The following is a 22,742-nucleotide window of genomic DNA, read 5'->3' as shown; positions in this document are numbered from 1 at the left end:
CCTCACAAGCAAGGCACCTGCCTCCCTCCTCCTGTCCTGCTCCCCAATCAAAAGTTCCATCTCACGATGCAAAGTGGACGCCTGCGCGAGGGAGCGTCTGTCCTTGCGGGTCACTTAGCATCTAGTTTACGTAAGGCCCGCGTCTTCTCCAACCCCAGATCTGCACAGGAAGCTGACAAAATCAAGGCTTGCAGAGCTGACGACCCTCCCCACACTGACCAACCCCGAGGTCACCCTGGGCGCCTGGAGCCACGCGGCGCTCCAGCTCAGAGGGGCCTGAAACAGCGCGCTGGCTCCAACCCTGGTCGAGCAGGCGCCACCCGAGATTTTAAAGCGGTTACTGGCGCCACCTGAGCCCTCCAACTCGCGGCTGTGGGCACCAGCCGGAGCATGCCCGCGCGGAAGCGCCGCCAGAACTTTCACGGGTCAGCCCCGCGCGCTCAGACCCCACCGCCGAGGCCGCCTGCGTCCGCTCCCGCGCGCGTCGCTGTTCTCCCGCGAAACAGCCCCTCGGTTAGGTTGCAATCGCGAGGTCCCACCTCCCCCTCGGCGGGTTCTCCGCCCCGCACGGTGGCGCGTTCTGAAACGGGTCTTCCACCAGCCAATCACTTCTGCCAGCGAGTCACCACCAGGTTCCCCGTGCCTTCTTCGTTCCCTTCCGCCTTCAGCGACGCTCTTCAACCGCCCGGATTGCGAGCCTCTTCCGTCCCCGCCCCGCGGAGCCACCCGGGCGCAGCTTGTTCGACGGGGCGCAGGCGCAGTAGTGTGAACTCGTTGACGGGTCGCTGAGGCCGGGCTGGGCTGCGGTGCGCAGCCAGGGATCGCACCTGCGGTTGGCGGCGTCCAGTGCAGAATCTCGAACGGGAATCCTGCCCAGGCACGTGGTCTTTGTGTTAGCAGCCGCCCCGTCGCTAGAGTGTGTTGGGCCGCAGGCGAGGCTTCAGAGTAGGTTGTACGGGTCCTAATGGTCCCTCTTTGGCGGAAGGAGACACCTCAGATAGGTGAGGAGGCGGAAAATTGATCTTAGCCTTTCGGGCCTAGAATGGCGCCTTGCATTTGCACACAAAGTACCTGGCTGTGCCTGTTGGCTCCTGTCCTGGGGCAACAAGCTCCATTAATCTGACCTGAAAAATATTTCTGCTAGGGCAGTAGGGGCTGCCTGAAACCCGAGTCACAAGGCAGAATCCCAAGCCACATTTCCTAATTTTGAGGTTTATTTTAAAATTTGAGGGTGGTTAATAACAGATGTGCAACAAGAACTAAGTTCTCCTTATAGGCCACTGGTTACTGCGTGCTAATTGGAGTGCCATAAATTTACCATTTCTCTTCAAACTCATGCTGTCCTCTATTTGCCATATCCCCAGTGTTAGACCTAGAGTCACTTTCTAGTTTGGCCCCTAAGAAAATTCCTCATTCCAGTTGAGCTCTCCCTGTGCCACAAGCGAAGGAGATCTGATTGCTTAACCAGTGGATCTGGTTGTCATAGTTAACTCTACTTTTGGTCATTTGGACAGTTTCCAGTTTGGGGCAATTATGAACAATGCTGCCATGAATAATTTTATAAATGTCTTTTTGTAGAATATATATACACATTTCTCTTTATAGTTTATTTTATTTTAAAGATTTATTTGTGTTAGAGCATGGGGGGGGGGGCGGAGGGAGAGAAGCAGACTTTCACTGAGTGCAGAGACCAATATGCGGTTCAATCCTATGACCCTGAGATCAAGACCTGAGCAGAAATCAAGAGTCAGAGCCTTAACAGGCTGAGCCACCCAGGCGCCCCATATATACACATTTCTATTAGGTAGGTATATATGTCTATTCAATTTGGATAGATGTGAGCTATGGTCAGCAGAATAATGGCTCCCCAAAAGGTCTATGTCCTGATTCCTGGAACCTGTATTTTAGGCTACATGGCAAAAGGGAATTAAGGTTGCTAATCAGCTGACTTTAAAATAATTACTCTGGACTGTTCATTTTAGAAATAATCTGTTAACTATAAATATAAATATTCCAACTAAGAATACAAGTTCTGATTAATATCTTGCTTAAAATACTGCTAATAATAAATATAATTAGATATATGTTATAAGTAACAATCCAGACTAGACCATAAATAAACGTGTAGAACAACATAATGATAAAGACAAGTTAAATGCCAAATATTAAAGGAGAGAATTTTTCAAGTGAAAAACTCCCAATGCATTTTATTCATAATGTAGCCAATTCAAGATGCTGGAGGAGATGTTGTATCTTCTGTGTTCTTGTTGGCAGCAATGAAGACAGAACTTTTTTATTCATTATCCTGTCCAGTCTCACAATCAGATGCAACCTTTGATTTGTTAGATACTTCATAATCTTGTATAATAAGCCTTAGGTGATTGATGATTTCCTTGTCAGCTGTTCTCATGTTAAATCCCAACATCTTCATAATAGTTTCTCGAAAACCAGAAAGCTACAAAAAAACACCAAAAACATAAGATACAGCGTTAGTTTTGGTCACTAACTTATTGTGTACAGTGAAACTGGTATCAGAAATGTAGTCTTATTAAACATTTCTTTATGAAATGTAACATTCTATATTCAAATTGTATTTTTAAGCTAGAAATGTGGTCTCTTCTATACAAGAACTCCTTATTTAAAAAGTCCTTTTCATTTTAAGAATTTATTTTTACACTTTATGGACTAAACCTAATTTTACTGCTGCTTGTTTTTCATCCCTAAGGAAATTCCTTTTTGGACTTCGGATTTGCTATATGGCAATAGTCGTCCCCTAAGCATATCTCTCTACTCCTCCAAAAACTACAGTGATCTTCTAAGAAAAGCAGTTATAACCACCCACAAATCATATATAAAGCACACGTAGGGAATATCACAGAATTCAGTTTGCATATAAGTGGGGAAATAAATATCCTAAACCAGCAGAGGCAGCTCCTGGGCCCACACTGGAGGATGCAGCTGGTTTCCAGTGGCATCCCAGAAATAGGACAAGGCATAAATGGGGAAATACTGAGAAGTCTAAGACTGGTGGGTCAGAAAACTGACAAGTGGGAAGGAAAAGAAAAGGGCTTAAAAGCACATGAGACCAAAAATGGCGGTNNTTTTTTTTTTTTTTTTTTTAAGATTTTATTTATTTATTTTTAGAGAGAGAGCTCGTGCCTACAAGCGAGCTGGGAAAGGAGCAGGGGTCGGGGAGAGGGAGAGAGAATCTGAAGCAGACTCCAAGCCCAGCACAGAGCCTGATGCGGGCCTCCATGCCACCACAAGCTCATGACCTAAGCTGAAACCAAGGTGATGCTTAACCAACTGAGCCACTCAGGCACTCCCAAAAATGGCAGTTCTGAAGGACAAGGTTTCTGAAGGGGAGAGGAAGATACTTGGAAGGGTGAGATATTCCTTGGAGGTTTGGAGATAAAGGAAAAGAAAAAAGCGAACAGTGGAAAATAAGGTAAACAAGAGTACTGCAGAATCAGGCATCATATAACCTCTCACCACAACATAAAAGGCTTGACTTTAGGAACTGCACTCACTGTGCCAACAGAAGAGAGTAGTATTGAGTTAAGAAACCAAGTAATCCCTGCCCTGTAACTACCCTAAAGCAGAAACACCTGAAATTGAGAGGGCAGGGCAATTAAAAGGATTTTATTTTATTTTTATAGATTTTATTTATTTGAGAGAGAGAGAGAGCCGGAGGAGGGAGAGAGAGAAGCAGACTCCCCACTGAGCAGGGAGCCCACATTGGGCTCTATCCTAGGACTCTACCCCAGGATTCTGGGATCATGACCTGAGCTAAAGGCAGACACTCAACCAACTGGGCCACCCAGGCACCCCTACTAAAAGGATTTTAAAGTGAATAGGTATATAGCAAATAATATCCCTCCAAATTTCTTTAAGAAGAAAATAGCATAATCCAAACTAGTCAGGTGATGAAAATACTCCCTGCAAAAAGCTGCCATGGGGCAGAAGAAACATGTTTGACACAATACCCGATATGGATTAAATTTCAGGGGCGCCTGGGTGACTCAGTTGGTTAAGTAACTGACCCAAGCCCAGCACAGAGCCTGATGCGGGCCTCCATGCCACCACAAGCTCATGACCTGCTGCTTGTTTTTCTGGCTCAGGCCATGATGTCATGGGATTGAGCCCCTCCACAGGCTCCGTGCTCAGCGTGGAGTCCGCTTGTCCCTCTCTTTCCTACCCCACTGGCATGTGCGTACTCTCTCTCTCTCACAACTAAATAAATAAAAAAATCTTTAAAATTTTTTTCAAACAAGGATTTGTAGACATGGGGTGGGGGGCAGGAACATCTCTATTTTGAATCAGAAATGCAGTAATTCAGAATACAAATGGACCAAAAATGATATCAAATATGCCTTATAGATAAGGAAGATGTGATGGTTGAACTCAGGCAAGAGTAAGACAAAGTCATCTCAGAAGCATAGTCAACTACAGAGTACCCAAAGGAGAAGAGATCTGACTGAAAGTATAGTAAGGATATTGACAATAAAAACAAGAATATAAATATGCAGAAGCTCAAAAAAAAATAATATGATTTTATGTTTCAAGAATCTTTTAAGGTAATTGGTTAAAGTTACATATTTCTTAAGCTACTAGTAACAGAGATGTGGCATATAATTCCACAGTAGCCCCCAAAATTATCAGTTAGCCTTTTAAAATTTCTCTTAAGGGGTGCCTGGGTGGCACAGTCTGTTAAAGCGTCTGACTCTTGGTTTCGGCTCAGGTCGTGATCTCAGGGTTGTGATCTCAGGGTTGTGAGGTCAAGCCCGGAATCGGGCTCCGAGCTCAGTGCAGAGTCTGCTTGAGGTTGTCTTTCCCTCTCCCTCTTCCTCTGTCCCTCCCACTTGTTCTCTCTCTTTCTTTCTAAAATAAATAAGTCTTTTTAAAAATTCTCTTACAACACCTGCTTTATAAATGTAGTGAAAATCTAGGCAAATTTAGAAGCACTACCCTCTTTTCCTAGAAAGTGGCTCAGCCCCAGACACATGGTTTCCCCCTGAACTTCCATGCTCTGACATCTTTCCTCTTGTCATGGGTTACTCAGAGGATATATATGCAAACCTAAGTGAAGATAGTCATATATGCCACCCCTTGCCACTGTGGATTCACAAGGAGTAGGCATTTGACCTAAGCTGGGCTTTCTTAGACCCTTTCCTGGGACTCTCTCTCCTGTCACACAATCTTTAAACATAAAGCAAGCTGACACACATAGAGATGCCAAGAAGAGATGGTGAGAAAAGCTTTAGAAGACTCCAGGTGCTGACCCTGTAGCCCAGGTGCCGCTCTTGCCCCCTCTGAGGTCTGGTTGTTTAACTCACTGATTCCATAAGCCAACAAACTCCTTTTTGTCTGGCTTAGATAGACTCTAAGTTGAGATGGGTGTTGATCCCTTTAACTTAAAGACTCTTTATAATGAACAAAACAAACCTCTTGTTGTTGTGGTACTTTATCAAGCGTGCTCTTTGCTGTGCAGAGCTCAGGAGTGACTGCATCCAACAGCTGATGGACCTTCTCTTTGTCCCCTCTTGCCTCTTGCTTGGCACAGTCTAATGCAGTTTTCAAGTTGTCTGTTTTCATAACTGCTTTCCCTCTCATTGCTTCAACTTGTGTTAAAGATTGCCTGAGCTTTTCGATTGTTTTGTCCTGTGAGGGTATAAGGTTGGGTGACAGGGAGATGACTAATTAGATCTCTTCTAAATAAAAGACAAGGTGCATGATATAACCCATGCTTTTTTTCCTTCTTCTTCTTCTTCTTTTTTTTTTTTTTTTTTTTTTTTGGAAGATCTGATATATGGAAAAGAAAGAAAATTCCACAATTTATGAATTAAGAGGATATTTCTCAATCATCATACTCATCAATAACTAACAGTCACTGAGCACTTTTATAAACTTAGGATTTAAAGAGGTTTAATGAGTATTCATGTCCTCAGAAGTCTTACAGCCTCTGCTAACCAAATTCAGAAATAGAGAAAATAACTGGCTTTGCAGTAAGATAAATATTGCTGATAAAATAGCAAAAAAAAAAAAAACCCACAAAAAACCCAAAACATTGATCCATAAGTATTTAGTGCACCTTTGGTTTAAGGCATACAATGTATGTTTGAAATACTACAAGTGAAGCTTGATATGGAGAAGATCCAAAGAGAAGCCTCCAAAAATGAATAAAACTTTTAACTTTTACCCTATAAAGAAAGACCAAAATAATATGAAAAGAGCAAGAACTCTAGAATCCTAACATTTAGAATACCAGTTACCTTTGAGAAGTAGGGAAGAGAATATATGAGGGCTTCGGTGGGGTTGATAATACTCTGGTTTTTAAGGGAAGTGGTAGATGTCCATGCATCTAATTTTATTATCCAATATGCCTTAATATTATATATACTCATGTGTGTATATAAAATAACTTTAATGTTAATTTTAAAAAAATTCAATAAGAAACATGCAGCTAAAATAGTAACAGACCAAAGTTTAAGGGAGTTTTTGAAACCCTCACTTCCTTTACTTACCTTCAGGACATTTACTTTTGTAAGTTGAATTTTCATACTTTTATTTGACAATTTCAAATCACTGAGCTGTTTCTGAAGTTTCTGAATTTTCTCCTCTAGTTTCTGAGTTGTAGTAATCTGTAAATTCTGCTGAATATTCAATAATGTTTGTTGCTCGTTTTCTTTCTCTAGCTGTTTGGACATCTTGCCATGCTCGTCTGTCCACGAATTCTTAGTTCCAGAGTTTTCCTTTGCAGAAATCAACAGTATTGAAATAAAGAAGTTGTGCTTTAAGGTGGTATTCCACACTAGCATACCAGATCTACTCTAGGCTAATAAATTGCGGACAGTAATACTTGCGTACGTAAAATATTTTTTCACCACAGATATGCATTATTAAAATAATCTGGAAAATAAAATATGACAATAAAGTTGATGACTCAGTGCTAACAATTTTATAAACACCAGATGATGGTAACATAGATTATAACAACTTTTCTAGCAATGTATACAAGGAAATAAATATTTAAAGATTCATACACAAAGATGTTCTTTTTTTCTTTTTTTTTTAAGATTTTATGTATTCATTTGACAGAGAGACAGCCAGTGAGAGAGGGAACACAAGCAGGGGGAGTGGGAGAGGAAGAAGCAGGCTCCCAGCGGAGCAGGGAGCCCGATGTGGGGCTCAATCCCAGAACCCTGGGATCACGCCCTGAGCCGAAGGCAGACGCTTAACGACTAAGTCACTCAGGCGCCCCAACACAAAGATATTCTTTACATTATTTGTAACATGAAAAATAGAAACAATGCAAATGTCAAAAAAAGAATAAATAAATTACATACGATTGATTAAGCATTCCCTAAAAGTCAAGTTCCAAAAACATCTACTAAGAGAAAATGCTAGCGATATAGCTAACTGAAGGGAGCAGGATTAAGAAAAACTATGCCTGATGTTAACACTGGTTATCTCACAGTGGTAGGATTATTGGTGATTTTAATTATATTCTTTCTAATAATCTGTACTTTATGAAGTTATTACCAGCAAAAAAAAAGAGGGTATGCAAATTTAATAAAAATACCATACATTTTCATTATATATAAATCAAAAGCTAGTAAAATTTATATTAAAAAAGAACCACTGGTTCTTTGGAAAAATAAAATAGATGTCCCAAGCAAGCCTGGTTAAAGAGGAAAAAGTGGGGCGCCTGGGTGGCGCAGTCGTTAAGCGTCTGCCTTCGGCTCAGGGCGTGATCCCAGCGTTCTGGGATCGAGCCCCACATCAGGCTCCTCTGCTGGGAGCCTGCTTCTTCCTCTCCCATTCCCCCTGCTTGTGTTCTCTCTCTCACTGGCTGTCAAATAAATAAATAAAATCTTTAAAAAAAAAAAAAAAAGCATCTGCCTTTGGCTCAGGTCATGATCTCAGGGTCCTGCAATTGAGCCCACTGTCAGGCTCCCTGCTCAGCGGGGAATCTGCCTCTCTCTCCCCCTCCCCCCACCATGTGCGCTCTCTCTCTCTCTCTCAAATAAATAAAATCTTTAAAAAAAAAGGGGGGAAAGAGAGAAACTAAAAATACATAACATTAGGAAGGAGAAATATACAGAATGCATATATATAGAAAGTATGAAAATAATTCTAAAAGAATATTTTGTAACTCAGTGGCAATAAGTTGAAAATCTAATAGAAATACATTATTTTCTAGACAACAATAATATGCAATTATGTCCGGAAAACTCAAAAAACCCTAGTAAAGAAAACTATTGGATTTAGTAAGTGAATTCAGTAAGATGGTAGATAATTAATAAAAATATAAATGTATCAAATGCAGGGTGCCTGGGTAGCTCAGTCAGTTAAGCCTCAGACTCTTGATTTCAGCTCAGGTCATGATCTCAGGGCCCTGCGCTAGGCTCTGCACTCACTGGGGAGTCTGACTGAGATTCTCTTTCTCCCTCTCTCTCTGCCCCTCCCCCCAGTTTGTGGGCCTGTGCAAGATAAATAAATCTTTTAAAAAATATATCAAATGCATTTATGTATATTAGTAATAACCATTTCAAATAGAAATGGGGAAAATGGACGGAAAATCTATAAAACACCTAGGAGTAAATTTTACAAGAAAGATTTATATGAAGGACTTACAGGACTTACATGAACAGAAGTACAAAATCCTGTTAGAGTATATAAAATAAAATCTGCTAAAGGGAAAGAGAACATGTACCAAATTATCAAAAATTACCAATCACTAATTTATAAATATTTAAATTACAGATATCTGAAATAGTAGGATATAAGTATATTTATAATCTTATTTTAAATACACATTTTGAAATACTGATATTCAAAAAATATTTTTAATTTGTCAAATATTACAAAGCTGACTGAGTAAATAGTAAACTGTATGTACAAATTCCCACTTTGACAGGTATAAAATTTACATTGAATTATTACACTCACATAGTGTTATCATTGACCTACTTTATTTTTGTCCTCTGTTATTACTTTAAATGTATTCTGTTGGGGGGGTGCCTGGGTGGCTCAGTTGGTTAAGCATCTGCCTTTGGCTCAGGTCATGATCTCAGGGTCCTGAGATGGAGCCCTATGTCAGGTTCCCTGCTCAGCGGGGAGTCTGCTTCTCCCTCTGCTTCTTCTCCCCAGCCCTTCCTACTCGTGCTCTCTCTCTCAAATAAATAAATAAATAAAATCTTTTTTAAAAAATGTATTCTGTTGGACTAATTTTTCATCTCCCACTAAATGAAATTTAGGGCAAGGCCTTGTTTTCTCTGATCACTTTGTTTCTTTTTTTTCTCTTTTTTTAAAAAGATTTTTTTTATTTAGTTATTTGACAGAGAGAAAGACAGCCAGCGAGAGGGAACACAAACAGGGCAAGTGGGAGAGGATGAAGCAGGCCCCCAGCGGAGGAGCCTGATGCAGGGCTTATCCCAGGGATCCAGGATCACGCCCTAAGCCAAAGGCAGACGCTTAACGACTGAGCCACCCAGGCGCCCCTGATCACTTTCAGTTTCATGTAAAAATTATAACTTTACCTTTACTCAAAGTTGTAGGAACTCAGCATACTTTTTCCAGAATCAAGGATACAAAAATCATCAGAGATACTGACAATTCGAACCATATGAATAATATGCTTGAGCATTAGCTATGTATGGAACTCTACACCCAACAAACAGAGAACACATTCTTTACAAGCACATATGGTACAGTTACCAAAATCAACCAAGTATTAGCTGTGTAAGAAGTCTCAATAAATTCTCAAGGATCATATACTTCCGGCATATTGCAATAAAATACAAAATTCTTAAAATCCCATATATCTGGCAACTTAAAAATATATTACTATATTCAAAATGAAAAATAAGGAAAATGGTACATGTCAATATTTGTGGAACAAAGCTGAAGTACCTCTTGACAGGAAAATTATGATTTAAATAAGTACATTTATCAGGAGATGTGAAAGGTTAAACATAAACCAGTTGCTCTTATTCTTTCTCTTCTTATTCTTCCTTTCCTTTCTTTTCTTCTCTGGACATTTCAGTCCTAAAGCCATTAAGTGGGCAGAACAAGGCAAGCACTAGAATGACGAGAGAAATGCTATGACCCAAGCAGATGACAAAAGTGGACATAGAGGAGGGCTGCCCCACAGAGGGACTCAAAGCCTGACCAGGGTGAGAGGATAGCCCACGTGGAGAGGTGACCCGCCATAAGTGTAAGGGCCTGAACAGGGTGAGGAAGACACACACACAGTTTTGGAAATTAATAAGAACAGACTGGAAACCAAATAGGAAAATGGGTAAAGGAAACAAAAGGCAAAGACTAAAAAGACTAAAAACTAAAAATCATAAAGAAAATGTTCCAACTCATTAACACTCAGAGAAATGCAGATTAAATTAGTAATTACTTTATACCCAATGAAATGGAAAAAAGAAGGAAGCTGGTCAATGCCAAGAAATTACAAGAACATGGAGATTCAAGAACCCTCATGTACCTCTGGTGGGACTATCGTTCTGTGTGAGCTGACTGGCAGTACTTAATCAAATTAAGTGTACGGATACCCAAGGAGCCACCAACTCCAATCTTGAGCAAACACCCCTAAGAAATTCTCTTACAGGTCTATAGGGAAACTTGTACAAGGATGCTGGTAGCAGGGTTTGTGGTGGCAGAAAGACAGAGGTAACCAGGGTATTCATCACTGAGGAGTGGACAGGCAGAGCATGGCAGATATGCACTCTGTAGAACTCCATGTAATAGACAGAAGCAATGAACTAGATGAACACATAGCAACACTAAGTGGAACTTAAAAATACAATGCTGAGTAATAGAATGAGGTTTTGCCACAGTACCATTTATGCAAATTAAAATGTGTATAAAATTATATTTAAAAGAACATAGACAATTGACCCTTGAACAACATGGGTTCGAACGGTGCAAGTCCACTTATACACAGATTTTTTGAGACATATGGTACAGCACTGTCAGTGTATTTTCTTTTATGATTTTTCTTAATATTTTCTCTAGCTTGCTTTATTGTAAGAATACAGTATATATAAATATGGCAAACAAAATATGTGTAAATTGACTATGTGATCAGCAAGGCTTCTGGTCAACAGTAGGCTATTAGTTAAGTTTTGGGGAGAGTCAAAAATTATACATGGGGATTTTTGACTGCATGGAGAGGGTGTCAGTGACCCTAACCCCCTACACTGTTCAAGGGTCAACTGTATGAACAAAAAGATATACGTTAAACACATTAGATTGATCTCCTTTGTTTTTGTTTTAAGTCGGCTCCACACTGTGGGGGGCTTGAACTCACGACCTGAGATCAAGACCTGAGCTGAGATCAAAAGTTGGACGCTTACCGGACTGAGCCGCCCAGGCATCCCAGATTGATCTCCTTTGGAAGAGGGAATGGGAAAATGGACTTAAATGGAATAAATAATAATAAACAAGAGAAAGCCCTTTCATGGCCCAAGATACTATTTTATGAACCACAGAGTTTGATTAACTCAATCGTCTGCATCTGAGTTCCAAATTGTAAGGAGTAGAGAGGCAAAGGAATCCAAGAAACCAACATTTTAAGAAAAGGGGGAACTCAACCTAGTTAGTAATCAGGTAAATGTTAAAACTGTACTATTTTAACCTAACTGTCTCTCTCTGTCTCTAAAAGAATGACATCATCCAATGCTGGCTAGGCTATGAAGAAGAAAGAGGTACTCCCATATTTCTATTTGGAAAGTGAATTCCTTCTGCCTTTTGGAAGTAGCTTTAAAAGTTAAAATACTCATACACTGTGATCCTACAATTTCTCATTTAGAACTCAATCAGAAAGCACCAATGTGGAAAGATATATATATATAAGTCTATTTATTGCTCCATTATTTGTAGTGGTATAAAAGGTGGAAATATTCTGATAGTCCATCAATTGGGAACTGATCAAATAGATAAGTTATACACACTCTGTGGACCACTATGCAGCTATTAAAGGAATGAGTTAAATCTTCATCTTTTAACTTAAGAAAATACCATGAAGTACGTAACTTCTTACCATGTAAGAAGAGTATTTGACTAGCATAGTCCCAGTTTTATAAAAATGTCACCACCCACATATATGTACTTGTATATTTCCATAATTATTCCATGGCAATAATTGTAGAAGATACACACACTACTGGTTACTGAGGTAAAATAGGCAGAAAGAAAGTTGAGGAAAACTATTCTTTCTTCAAGTCTTTTAACTTGATTTCAAGAGCTGTAGAAAGCATGTGTTACTTGAATATTCTTAAAATTTAATATAATGTTTTAAAATGTTTGCAGGGAAATGAAGAATTATTGATTACATATTCAGGAACAGAGGTAGAAGCTGGATTTATCCTTAGACTCTGTGGAGAACATAGTTAATACCACTTCACTAAGCACTGGAAGTTTTCTTTTTTTTCTTTTTTTTTTTTTTCTTGTTTTAAGATTTTATTTATTTGACAGAGAGACACACAGTGAGAGAGGAAACACAAGCAGGGGGTGTGGGAGACAGAGAAGCAGGACTCCTGCAGAGCAGGGAGCCCGATGCAGACCTGAGCCGAAGGCAGACACTTAACCAACTGAGCCACCCCGTCACCCCTGGAAGTTTTCTAAACTCAGTGCTGGATGCATATGGTGAAGGAGTGTAATGAAAGACTAAATGAGTGAGTGAATGAGTGAGAGTATGCTTTGAGCCACAGCAGTTACAGAAAGAGTATAACATAGGTATGATGTGACAAGCACGTCTACTGAGAGATAATAAAACAGAATTTTTAAAAAATCTCCTGAAAACAAATTATATTGTACCCTACCTGTTTCCATCCCATTCTTAGAATTGACGCTTTCCTGTCTTCCTTACAGACACAGAGACATGGAGTGTCGCGAAGGCACTGGTCTACATAGCAATTACGAGGAATAGCATCGCTGGCCCCTTCCTGATACTCCTCATATCTAGCTGACACAGTGCCTGATGTTCTACCTGTACAGTCATTCCTTTGAGTTCCTTTCCTTCTAATCTGCTTTTTAAAGTACATTAAGAAATACACTAACAAATGCCCTCACAATGAATACGGAATATGTATGTATTAAAGAAATGAGAGATATGGAACAAGGAGAGGTTTTTTTGATAAAAGCAGAAGGTTTAAAGGTTTGTAGCAAATTTTCCTCTCTTTTCCAATATTAAGTATAAATAGTATTAACAGCATTAATATCTAGTATCTAATAAACATTAGATAATATAATAAAATATGGTTGTTTTCACTGTCAAAGAAATGCCTTATACAGAAAATTCTTACTTCATTCCTGTCCAAGTCTAAACTCTCTTGCAAAAAGTCATTAACAGCAATTCTTCCTTCTGGACATTTCAAGGGTCTTTCTCGTTCCCTACACCTGTCTTGCATTTGGGATGATTCTCCAGCGGCTTCCTCAGAGTGACGCTGCAGCAACTCCAGGCGCCGAGTGAGCGTCAGAATTTCCTGCTGGAGGTCTTCAGTCCTCTGTGGGGAGAGAGGATAGCCAAAACTCCTGATGGCCCATGATTTCTATTTCATTTCAAAACTATGTGCAAGTTCTACCGATACCGACACTGTAGAAACATTACATTACTCACTAGGTGAGTGGCGAAGACTTAAGATTTGGCATGTATCAGCTGGATTTAGGAAAAGAAATGGAAAGGTTTGATATACAAAATGAGACATTTTAGTTAGTACTGAGAAATAAAATTGTACAATTTTAAGCAAAAAGTGAAAAAAATGGAACTCTACAATAAACAGACTGCAACAGATTTTACGAACACATTGAACCTAAGCAATACCTATCTTTGTTTGAATTTTAAGGTGAAGAGGCATGAAATTTTACTCAACTGATTTGGACGTGACAAGGAGTTATATCCACTGAAACTTACGGGTTCAATTTTTTTATAGAGTCGGCCAATAAATTCAAACAAAGAACTGATCTGACAATGTATGTTACTGCACTGGCTGACCTGACCAGTATTTAGGCATAATGGTCACATTATCTTCACCGTACCACTATTTTTAAGGCAGGATTCACTGAGCTTACATTGAACTGTACTAAGCATTATCATGTATTAATCCATTTAATCCTTACCACTCTGTGAGATAAGAGCTATGCCCTTCCAGCCCCCACCCATCTCACCAAATTTTACAAATGAAACTGAGGCCCAGAGAGGATAAGTAATCTGTCCAAGAGCACACAGCTGGTAATGGTTGAGCTGGGATTCATACCTGGGCGCTCTGCTTTTAATAAATACACTACACTACCTCTGCTGTAATAATGGACATCATCTTCCCTTTTATCACTGTAATAGTAAACATAAAATCAAAATTAAAATTCAGAGCCAAGAATTTACTAAATCGGCTAATATCAAAATCAGCATGTTAAAAGAAACAAAGAAAGAATGACTTGTGTGTCAATACACCTACAGACTTCCAAGATCGTTCTTTCGCACCAATTTCCTGAATCCTCTCTTTCACAGCTTCCTCGGTGGCTGGTATGAGGACCATACTGTTGCTCAGAAGAGTAGCCAACTGACTGAGGAATTTCTGATAGTGTGATCGGGCAGTTTTGGTTTCCCAGCTGAATGAATGTGAAGGTCGGTCCAACTCAGATTTTTGTTTTTCCTTATGGATTGAATCTTGTTGATACTTATCCCAAATTTTCTGCCCATCTTTTGGTCCTTCAGAGTGAAAAATGTCTCTTTCAAAGTTCTTGGTCAGGATACCTTCACCTTTAACCTAAATATGCCAACACACATGTTAAACTTTCCATTTGGAATTTAATATGGAGACACTTGCTTTCTTCTTTAAAATATAAATATAGTCATAATACAAAACTTTAAGAGCAAGGCCCTCAAAAGAAATAAAGAGTTGGGGTCATAAGAGAGACAACGGCATACTCAAAAGAGCAAACTAAAACATCAAGAGGTATTAAAATGATCGTATGGAGAAACTGGTTTGAGAGCATAGGAAATTTAGGTTGGAGAAGCAGCTAACCGAACAGCTTCAGTTCATGAAGTTACACTCTTTACAGAAAATTTTGAGCTAATAAATGTAGAAAGAATGACAGAAATTTTAAAATCAGCATTTTGCATCTAATAAAATAACTGATTTGGGCAAGGATCATCAATGAGTGTTAAGACAATTAAGTGAACAGTTGCGAGGGAAATGGATATTTCCATAAAAACTTCATTATGTTACAGAACATCACTTAGTAATAACAACTTTGATGATGCAAAAGTGTAAATGAAAGAAGTCCCATTTCTTCCCCCAACTTTTCCCTTGTACTCCTATAATTATCCTGCTTCCATTGTAAATAGCCTGGGGTGGGGGGAAGATGATTCTTGTACTTCTTTCCCAATCTCCCACAGGAACATTCTACCTTTATAAATTCTAGTCTTTTTTCCACCTTCTTGACGCCTTCAATTCTGGAAGCTGAGTAAATAGGTTCTGTTTCTGGACTTTTTGTCACGTGAAACCAAGAAATAGAAAGAGAGCTAGAATTGTTGAAGTAAGGATGGGTTTGCATCGCTAAAAGTCTAGAAGAGGCAGAATAAAAGGGCAATGATAGAAAAGGTCAGAGTTGCATAGACGCTGGTTTGGGAGAGTTTTTCAAGAATGTGACCGATTAGTGAGAGAAGTGAAAAAAATGGGAAGTGTTACTGTGAATTACTTGAGGGCGCAATTAAAAATTGGAATTACTTTAAACTACTTTGAAAGTAGTTGCTGAATTTTTTCAAACGGAAACCCTCATGTTAATTGGATTATAATGGACCTTGTCTTACATTCAGATTATATAATAAACTGTTTAAGTCTAAGGATTTCAAAATAAACTTTCACCACTACCTTGACAATGGAGTGGCTCCCATCCTCCTCCAACATTCTTCTATAAAACCTCTACTCATTCTGTGAATTGCTATCTACTAGGGACCAGGCTCATGCCTTCCTTCTAAACCCAACTGATGACATAATTCTAGATTTCAAGATCCAATATAGATGAGCCACCAGTTTAGCTTTGTGATTGCTGTGCCTCGGTTTCAATGACTTTCACCTACACCTCTCTTCAACCCTTACATTCAGAGCCCAAAACCCAGACGTTGTCAGCAGCAGGAAGTAACCCACACCAGAAATCTAAAACTCCAATACTTCATTCTCTAACCACCACCTGTCCTCCAGTTCTCTCTCAGCTGAGTTCCTTCTAACGGTTCTACAGTATCACAGAGATCTAAGATCCGCCTTGTGCTTTCTCTCTGTACTTCAGAAAGGCTTCCAGTCAGCCATACCGCACTGCTTCCTCCCATCCTCCATAAGCAGCAGACCGACAAACCACTCAACATTTGCCAAGTATCTCTTGGAGTAACACCAGGTAATAAAAATTCTGTTTCTTTAAAAATCAATCAAAATTTATTCTCACCGTCATCATGAAACTATCCAAGGAATCTTCTTGTCCTTTCATATTCATATAAGGGGTGAATCCATCAGTACCTGCTAACGTTTTCTCCAAAAGGCCTGCTTTTCGCTCTGCCTTTTCTCTTTCAAACAGATGTACTCTGCGTAAGATATCAGTAGGTAACAACATCATGAAACCAAATCAATTTCAAACTTCAATTAAAAATAATTAAAAGAAATAATCCCCACTTAAAATATATTAACTATGTATATCAAGTAGAAATGTACTTCCTATGAAAAGAGCTCTGTGCAGTTACCTAACTATTTCTAGGGAGAGACTAGAAATGACAGAGAAATGGAGAGAAAAACAATCCAGTGCTGAGTCCTCCAGCAGATCCCCTGGGGAAGGTCAACTTTTAAACCACCCTTTTCCAGGGGAAATCTGAGCATGAATATCTGCCTGCAACTACTGGTAACACTGTGATGATTAGGAGGTTCCACAGGGATAAAAGTACTCCTATTTTAATAATACCTGAAGGGCTCTTCCCCTGGGATTTGATGAGAGGAAAGGGAATTAGAATAATGATGCAGCAGTAGAGAATAGCATATGTAAAAGCTGGTTTGATTATCAAATACACAAATAGCTAATTATTTGGTTTTTGTTTTGATTACTAATTGCAAGATTTGGTAATATTTTCTATCCTGTACCCACAGCTAGGTTAGTTTCAATCTATCTTCTATGTTTTTTTTCCCCTCATCTAAGAATTATAGCTTACAGAATTAGTGTATTTGGGTCAGTTCAAAAGAAATTATTTGTATTATCCAAATGGAAAATTTTACCTCAAAAGGTTATATTAGAGACATGCAGGACACACTCAAAAGGTCTAACACACCTGTAACTGTAACCCTAGAGTGAGAGCAGAGACACAATGGTATAAAAACAATATTTGAAAAAATAATTCCCAAGATTCCAAACCCAATGAAAGACAATTGATAGATTCCATAAATTCTGTAAATCCTAAGCAGGACAGATACAAAGAAAGCCACACCAAGACACATCGTAGTCAAATTGCTACCAATAATAAGCACACATTATTCCCTTCAAAGGTACAACAAAAAGACTGATGATGAACTTCAACAGAAACTATAGAAGTCAGAAGATAATCGGATGACATCTTAGAGTGCTATAAGAAAAAATACTGGCAACCCAGAATTCTGTACTCAATAAAGAAAAAAAAGGCATTCAAAAAATGAAAATGAAATAATATAGTTTCAGAAGAAAAACAATGGAAAAACTATCAGAAGAAGAAGAAATGCTTTATAGGAAACACTAGAGGACATTGTAGTCCAAGATGATGACAAAGGGAAGACCCTGGGCTCACCTCCTCCATGGAGGCACCAGGCCGACATCTATTTGTACAGCAATTCTGCCTGAGGGGGAGTTGAGGGCTGACTGAGCAGCTTTTGCACAACAGAGGACAGGGGAGACCACATGGAGAGGCAAGATGGACAGAGATGCCTTGACTAATACTTCTGCAAGCTCTGGGTCACCGGCCCACATCGGCCCAGATGCCTCAGGGCTGGGAGGGATAGCTGGAGGTTGGAAAAGCAACTGGAATGTGGAAGAACTAGCCCTGGAACCTTGCCCAGGGTGAAGGAGCTGCTAGAACTCTCTCTGGATCAGAGAGGCTGACAGGTGGCAGTTTGTGCTCCCCTTCCACTTTGGTGATGCAGATGGCAGCAGGGTTCCAGATGCTGTGGTTGACCAGCTGCCTCGGTAAGCACTAGGTGCCTGGCCCACACCAGCCTCAGACACCCTGGGGCATGGAGGAACAACCAAGGTTTAAAAGAGCAGCTAGGGTGTAAAGGAGCTAGGTCTAGAAACTCGCTGGGCAGTGAGGGACAGGTGGAGTGCTCTCTGGATGGAGGGGCTGGGGAGCACCAGGGTTTACATTCCCCTTCCACCTTCATGGTGCAGATAGGGCAGGGTCCAGGCACCATGGCCAGACTGTCACACCAACAAACCCCCTGCCCCTGGCCCACACCAGCCCCAGATACCCTGGGGCACAGAAAAGCCACAGTTTAAAAGAGGCACTAAATAGAAAAGAGCCAGCCCTAGAACCCTGAAAAACAGCAGGGGGAGCTGCTAGAACTCTCTCCATGTTGAAGGGGCTGGTGAGCACCACAGTTACATTCCCCATCTACCTTGATAGTATGGATGGGGACCACATTAGTGAACAAGGTCCAGGCACCATAGTCAGCCTAATTCCTCAGTGATCCCCAGGCCCCTAGCCCACACCAACCCCAGCTTTCACACAAAGGCAGTCCCAGCATGGCACCCACTGGGACACCCCTGGCCCAGCAATCACTAGAGCTCCAGCCATCACACCAAGGTGATATAGGTCCACACCATTTCAGCTCCAGACAGCTTACTAGGGTACGCCCAGTGCAGAGCATTCTGGGGCCTTCTAGCTAATGCCTGCTTCGGCTCCAGCCGCCTTGCCACGGTGCCCCCTGCACAGAATGCCCTGCGAACTCCCAACCCCTGCTCATCTCAGCTACAGCTGCCCTGCTGAACACCTCCTGCATGGGGCACTCTGGGACCTCAAGCCCACACCCCACCTCAGCTCCAGCCACCCCATCACAGAGCCACCTGTTGTTGAAAGGAATTAAAGGCCTAGGTAAATATAAAGATGCTCATGTCCATGGATTAGAAGACAACATTACTCCCCAGGGTCCCTCAGTCGGTTGGCCCCTCAGTCCAACTCTTAATTTCAGCTCAGGTCATGATCTCCAGTGTCGTGAGATGGAGCTCTGCACTCAGCGGGAGTCTACGTGAGATTCTCTCTCTCTCAAATAAATAAATATATCTTTTTTTTAAAGGATGACATTACTCCCCAAATTGATCTATAAATTCAATACAATTTCTATCAAAATCTCAGTTGTCTTTTTTACAGAAATTGACAAGCTGATCTTAATATTTATATGGCAAAGCAAGGGACCCAGAATAGCCAAAACAATATTAAAAAAGAAGATAAAGTTGGAGGACTCAAACTTCAAAACTTACCACAAAGCTGCAGTAATCAAGACAGTATAGTACTGGTATAATGATAGACATATAGACAAATAGAAGAGAATAGAGAGTCCAGAATTAACCCTCTGCATTTATGGTCAATTGATTTTTTTTTCTTCAAGATTGCCAAGACAACTCAATAGGAGAAAGAAGAATCTTTTCAACAAGTGATGCTGGGACAACTAGTGGATCTTCACATGAAAAAGAATGAATCCAGACTCCTAACTTGCATCATATACAAAAAATAGTCAAGATGTATCAGAAATATAAATTTAAGTGCTGTAACTGTGAATCTTAAGAGAAAATATATGTGTAAATCTTTGTAACACTGGATTAGGCAATGGTTTCTTAGATACGACACCAAAGACTTAATTAACAAAAAATAAACTTCCATCAAAATTAAAATACTTTGTGCTTCAAAAGACACTCTTAAGAAAGTGAAAAGATGGGGCACCTGGCTGGATTAGTCGGAGGGGCATGCAACTCTTGATCTTGGGGTCATAAGTTCAAGTGCCAAGTTGGGTGTAGAGATTACTTTTTTATTTTTTTTTTTAAGATTTTATTTCTTTATTTGACAGAGAGAGAGACAGCCAGCGAGAGAGGGAACACAAACAGGGCAAGTGTGAGAGGAAGAAGCAGGCTCCCAGCAGAAGAGCCTGATGTAGGGCTCAATCCCAGAATGCTGGGATCACGCCCTGAGCCAAAGGCAGACGCTTAACCACTGCGCCACCCAGGCGCCCCAGAGATTACTTTAAAAAAATTTTTTTTAAAAAAGAAAGTGAAAAGGTAACCCACATATGGGAGAAAAGACTTGTAAATCATTTATCTGATAAGGGTCTAGTGTCCAGAGCACATAAAAAGCACAACTCAAAAATAAACAGACAACCCAATTTGAAATGGGCAAAGGAGGGGGCGCCTGGCTGGCTCGGTCGTTAAGCGTCTGCCTTCAGCTCAGGATGTGATCCCGGGGTTCTGGGATCGAGCCCCGCATCAGACTCCTTCGCTGGGAGCCTGCTTCTTCCTCTCCCACTCCCCCTGCTTGTGTTCCCTCTCTCACTGCCTGTCTCTCTCTCTGTCAAATAAATAAATAAAATCTTTAAAAAATAAATAAATAATAAAATAAAATAAAATAAAATGGGCAAAGGAAAGACCCCACCAAAAAGGAGAATTACAGACCAATATCCCTGATGAACATGGATGTAAAAATTCTCACCAAAATACTAGCCAATAGGATCTAACAGTACATTAAAAGAATTATTCACCACACCAAGTGGGATTTATTCCTGGGCTGCAAGGGTGGTTCAACACCCACAAACCAATCAATGTGATATACTACATTAATAAAAGAAAGGACAAGAACCATATGAGACTCTTAATAGATGGAGAAAAAGCATTTGACAAAGTACGGCATCTTTTCTTGAATAAAACTCTTCACAGTGTAGGGATAGAGGGAACATGCCTCAATATCATAAAAGCCATATATGAAAAGCCCACAGCAAATATCATTCTCAATGGGGAAAAACTGAGAACTTTTCCCCCTAAGGTCAGGAACACGGCAAGGATGTCCACTCTCACCACTGTTGTTCAACATAGTACTAGAAGTCCTAGCCTCAGCAATCAGACCACAAAAAGAAATAAAAGGCTGAATCGGCAAAGAAGTGAAACTCTCACTCTTTGCAGATGATATGATACTCTATGTGGAAAACCCAAAAGACTCTACCCCAAAATTGCTAGAATTCATACAGGAATTCAGCAAAGTGGCAGGACATAAAATCAATGCACAGAAATCAGTTGCATTTCTATACACCAACAATGAGACAGAAGAAAGAGAAATTAAGAAATCAATCCCATTTACAATAGCACCAAAAACCTTAAGATACCTAGGAATAAACCTAACCCAAGAGGTAAAGGATCTGTACTCAGAAAACTATACAACACTCATGAAAGAAGCTGAGGAAGACACAAAGAAATGGAATGATGTTCCATGCTCATGGATCAGAAGAACAAATACTGTTAAATGTCTATGCTACCTAGAGCAATTTATACGTTCAATGCAATCCCTATCAAAATACCATCCACTTTTTTCACAGAGCTGGAACAAATAATCCTAAAATTTGTATGGAACCAGAAAAGACCCTGAATAGCCAAAGGAATGTTGAAAAAGAAAACAAAACTCGTGGCATCAGATTTCCAGACTTCAAGCTGTATGACAAAGCTGTAATCATCAAGACAGCATGGTAATGGCACAAAAACAGACATATAGATCAACGGAACAGATGAACCCTCAACTCTATGGTCAACTAATCTTCGACAAAGCAGGAAAGAATATCCAATGGAAAAAAGACAGTCTCTTCAACAAATGGTGTTGGGAAAATTGGACAGCCACATGCAGAAGAATGAAACTGGGCCATTTCCTTACACCATACACAAAAATAGACTCAAAATGGATGAAAGACCTAAATGTGAGACAGGAATCCATGAAAATCCTTGAAAAACCTTTGTGACCTCGGCCACAGCAACTTCTTGCTAGACACTTCTCCAAAGGCAAGGGAAACAAAGGCAAAAATGAACTATTGAGACTTCATCAAGATAAAAAGCTTTTGCACAGCAAAGGAAACAGTTGACAAAACCAAAAGACAACCAACAGAATGAGAGAAGATATTTGCAAGTGACATATCAGATAAAGGGCTAGTATCCAAAATCTGTAAAGAACTTATCAAACGCAATACCCAAAGGACAAATAATCCACTCAAGAAATGGGCAGAAGACGTGAACAGACATTTCTCCAAAGAAATGGAGAATGGCCAACAGACACAGGAAAAAATGCTCAACATCACTTAGCATCATGGAAATACAGATCAAAACCATAATGAGATATCACCTCATACCAGTGAGAATGGCTAAAATTAACAAGTCAGGAAATGACAGATGTTGGCGAGGATGTGGGAAAAGAGGGACCCTCCTGCACTGTTGGTGGGAATGCAAGCTGGTACAGCCACTCTGGAAAACAGTATGGAGGTTCCTCAAAAGGTGAAAATAGAGCTACCCTATGACCCAGCAATTGCACTACTGGGTATTTACTCCAAAGATACAAATGTAATGATCCGAAGGGGCACCTGCACCTCAATGCTTATAGCAGCCATGTCCACAATAGCCAAACTATGGAAAGAGCCCAGATGTCCACTGACAGATGAATGGATAAAGAAGATGTGGTACACACACACACACACACACACACA

The 22,742-nt window shown here is 40.2% G+C and overlaps 1 protein-coding gene and 1 long non-coding RNA gene across 5 annotated transcripts in view; one reads left to right on the top strand and one right to left on the bottom strand.

The window, feature by feature from the left end:
* Nucleotides 1-2,178: 2,178 nt before the first annotated feature.
* Nucleotides 2,179-22,742, bottom strand: part of LOC103672312 (coiled-coil domain-containing protein 170) — a 41,086-nt gene continuing 20,522 nt past the window's right edge. For all 3 annotated transcript variants that reach the window (XM_008700997.2, XM_040641802.1, XM_040641803.1), the window contains 6 exons: nucleotides 16,456-16,591; nucleotides 14,469-14,780; nucleotides 13,320-13,520; nucleotides 6,525-6,752; nucleotides 5,446-5,661; nucleotides 2,179-2,455 (listed from right to left, as the gene is read on the bottom strand). In XM_008700997.2, the coding sequence (XP_008699219.2) occupies nucleotides 2,294-2,455; nucleotides 5,446-5,661; nucleotides 6,525-6,752; nucleotides 13,320-13,520; nucleotides 14,469-14,780; nucleotides 16,456-16,591 (1,255 nt within the window). In that variant the 3' untranslated portion in view covers nucleotides 2,179-2,293. The remainder of the gene's footprint in view (nucleotides 2,456-5,445; nucleotides 5,662-6,524; nucleotides 6,753-13,319; nucleotides 13,521-14,468; nucleotides 14,781-16,455; nucleotides 16,592-22,742) is intronic.
* LOC121105227 lies at nucleotides 14,516-19,699 on the top strand. Of its 2 annotated transcripts, none has more exons than XR_005837695.1 (3): nucleotides 14,516-14,638; nucleotides 16,303-16,407; nucleotides 19,626-19,699. It is a non-coding gene; the product is annotated as an uncharacterized LOC121105227 (long non-coding RNA). The 2 variants fall into 2 exon arrangements; XR_005837696.1 differs by lacking the exon at nucleotides 19,626-19,699 and adding an exon at nucleotides 17,538-17,639.

Source organism: Ursus maritimus, unplaced genomic scaffold (genome assembly GCF_017311325.1).
Source record: "Ursus maritimus isolate PB19 unplaced genomic scaffold, ASM1731132v1 scaffold_25, whole genome shotgun sequence".
NCBI lineage: Eukaryota > Metazoa > Chordata > Mammalia > Carnivora > Ursidae > Ursus > Ursus maritimus.
Note: the sequence above shows the minus strand (reverse complement) of the source record. Positions and strands in the feature narration are given on the sequence as shown.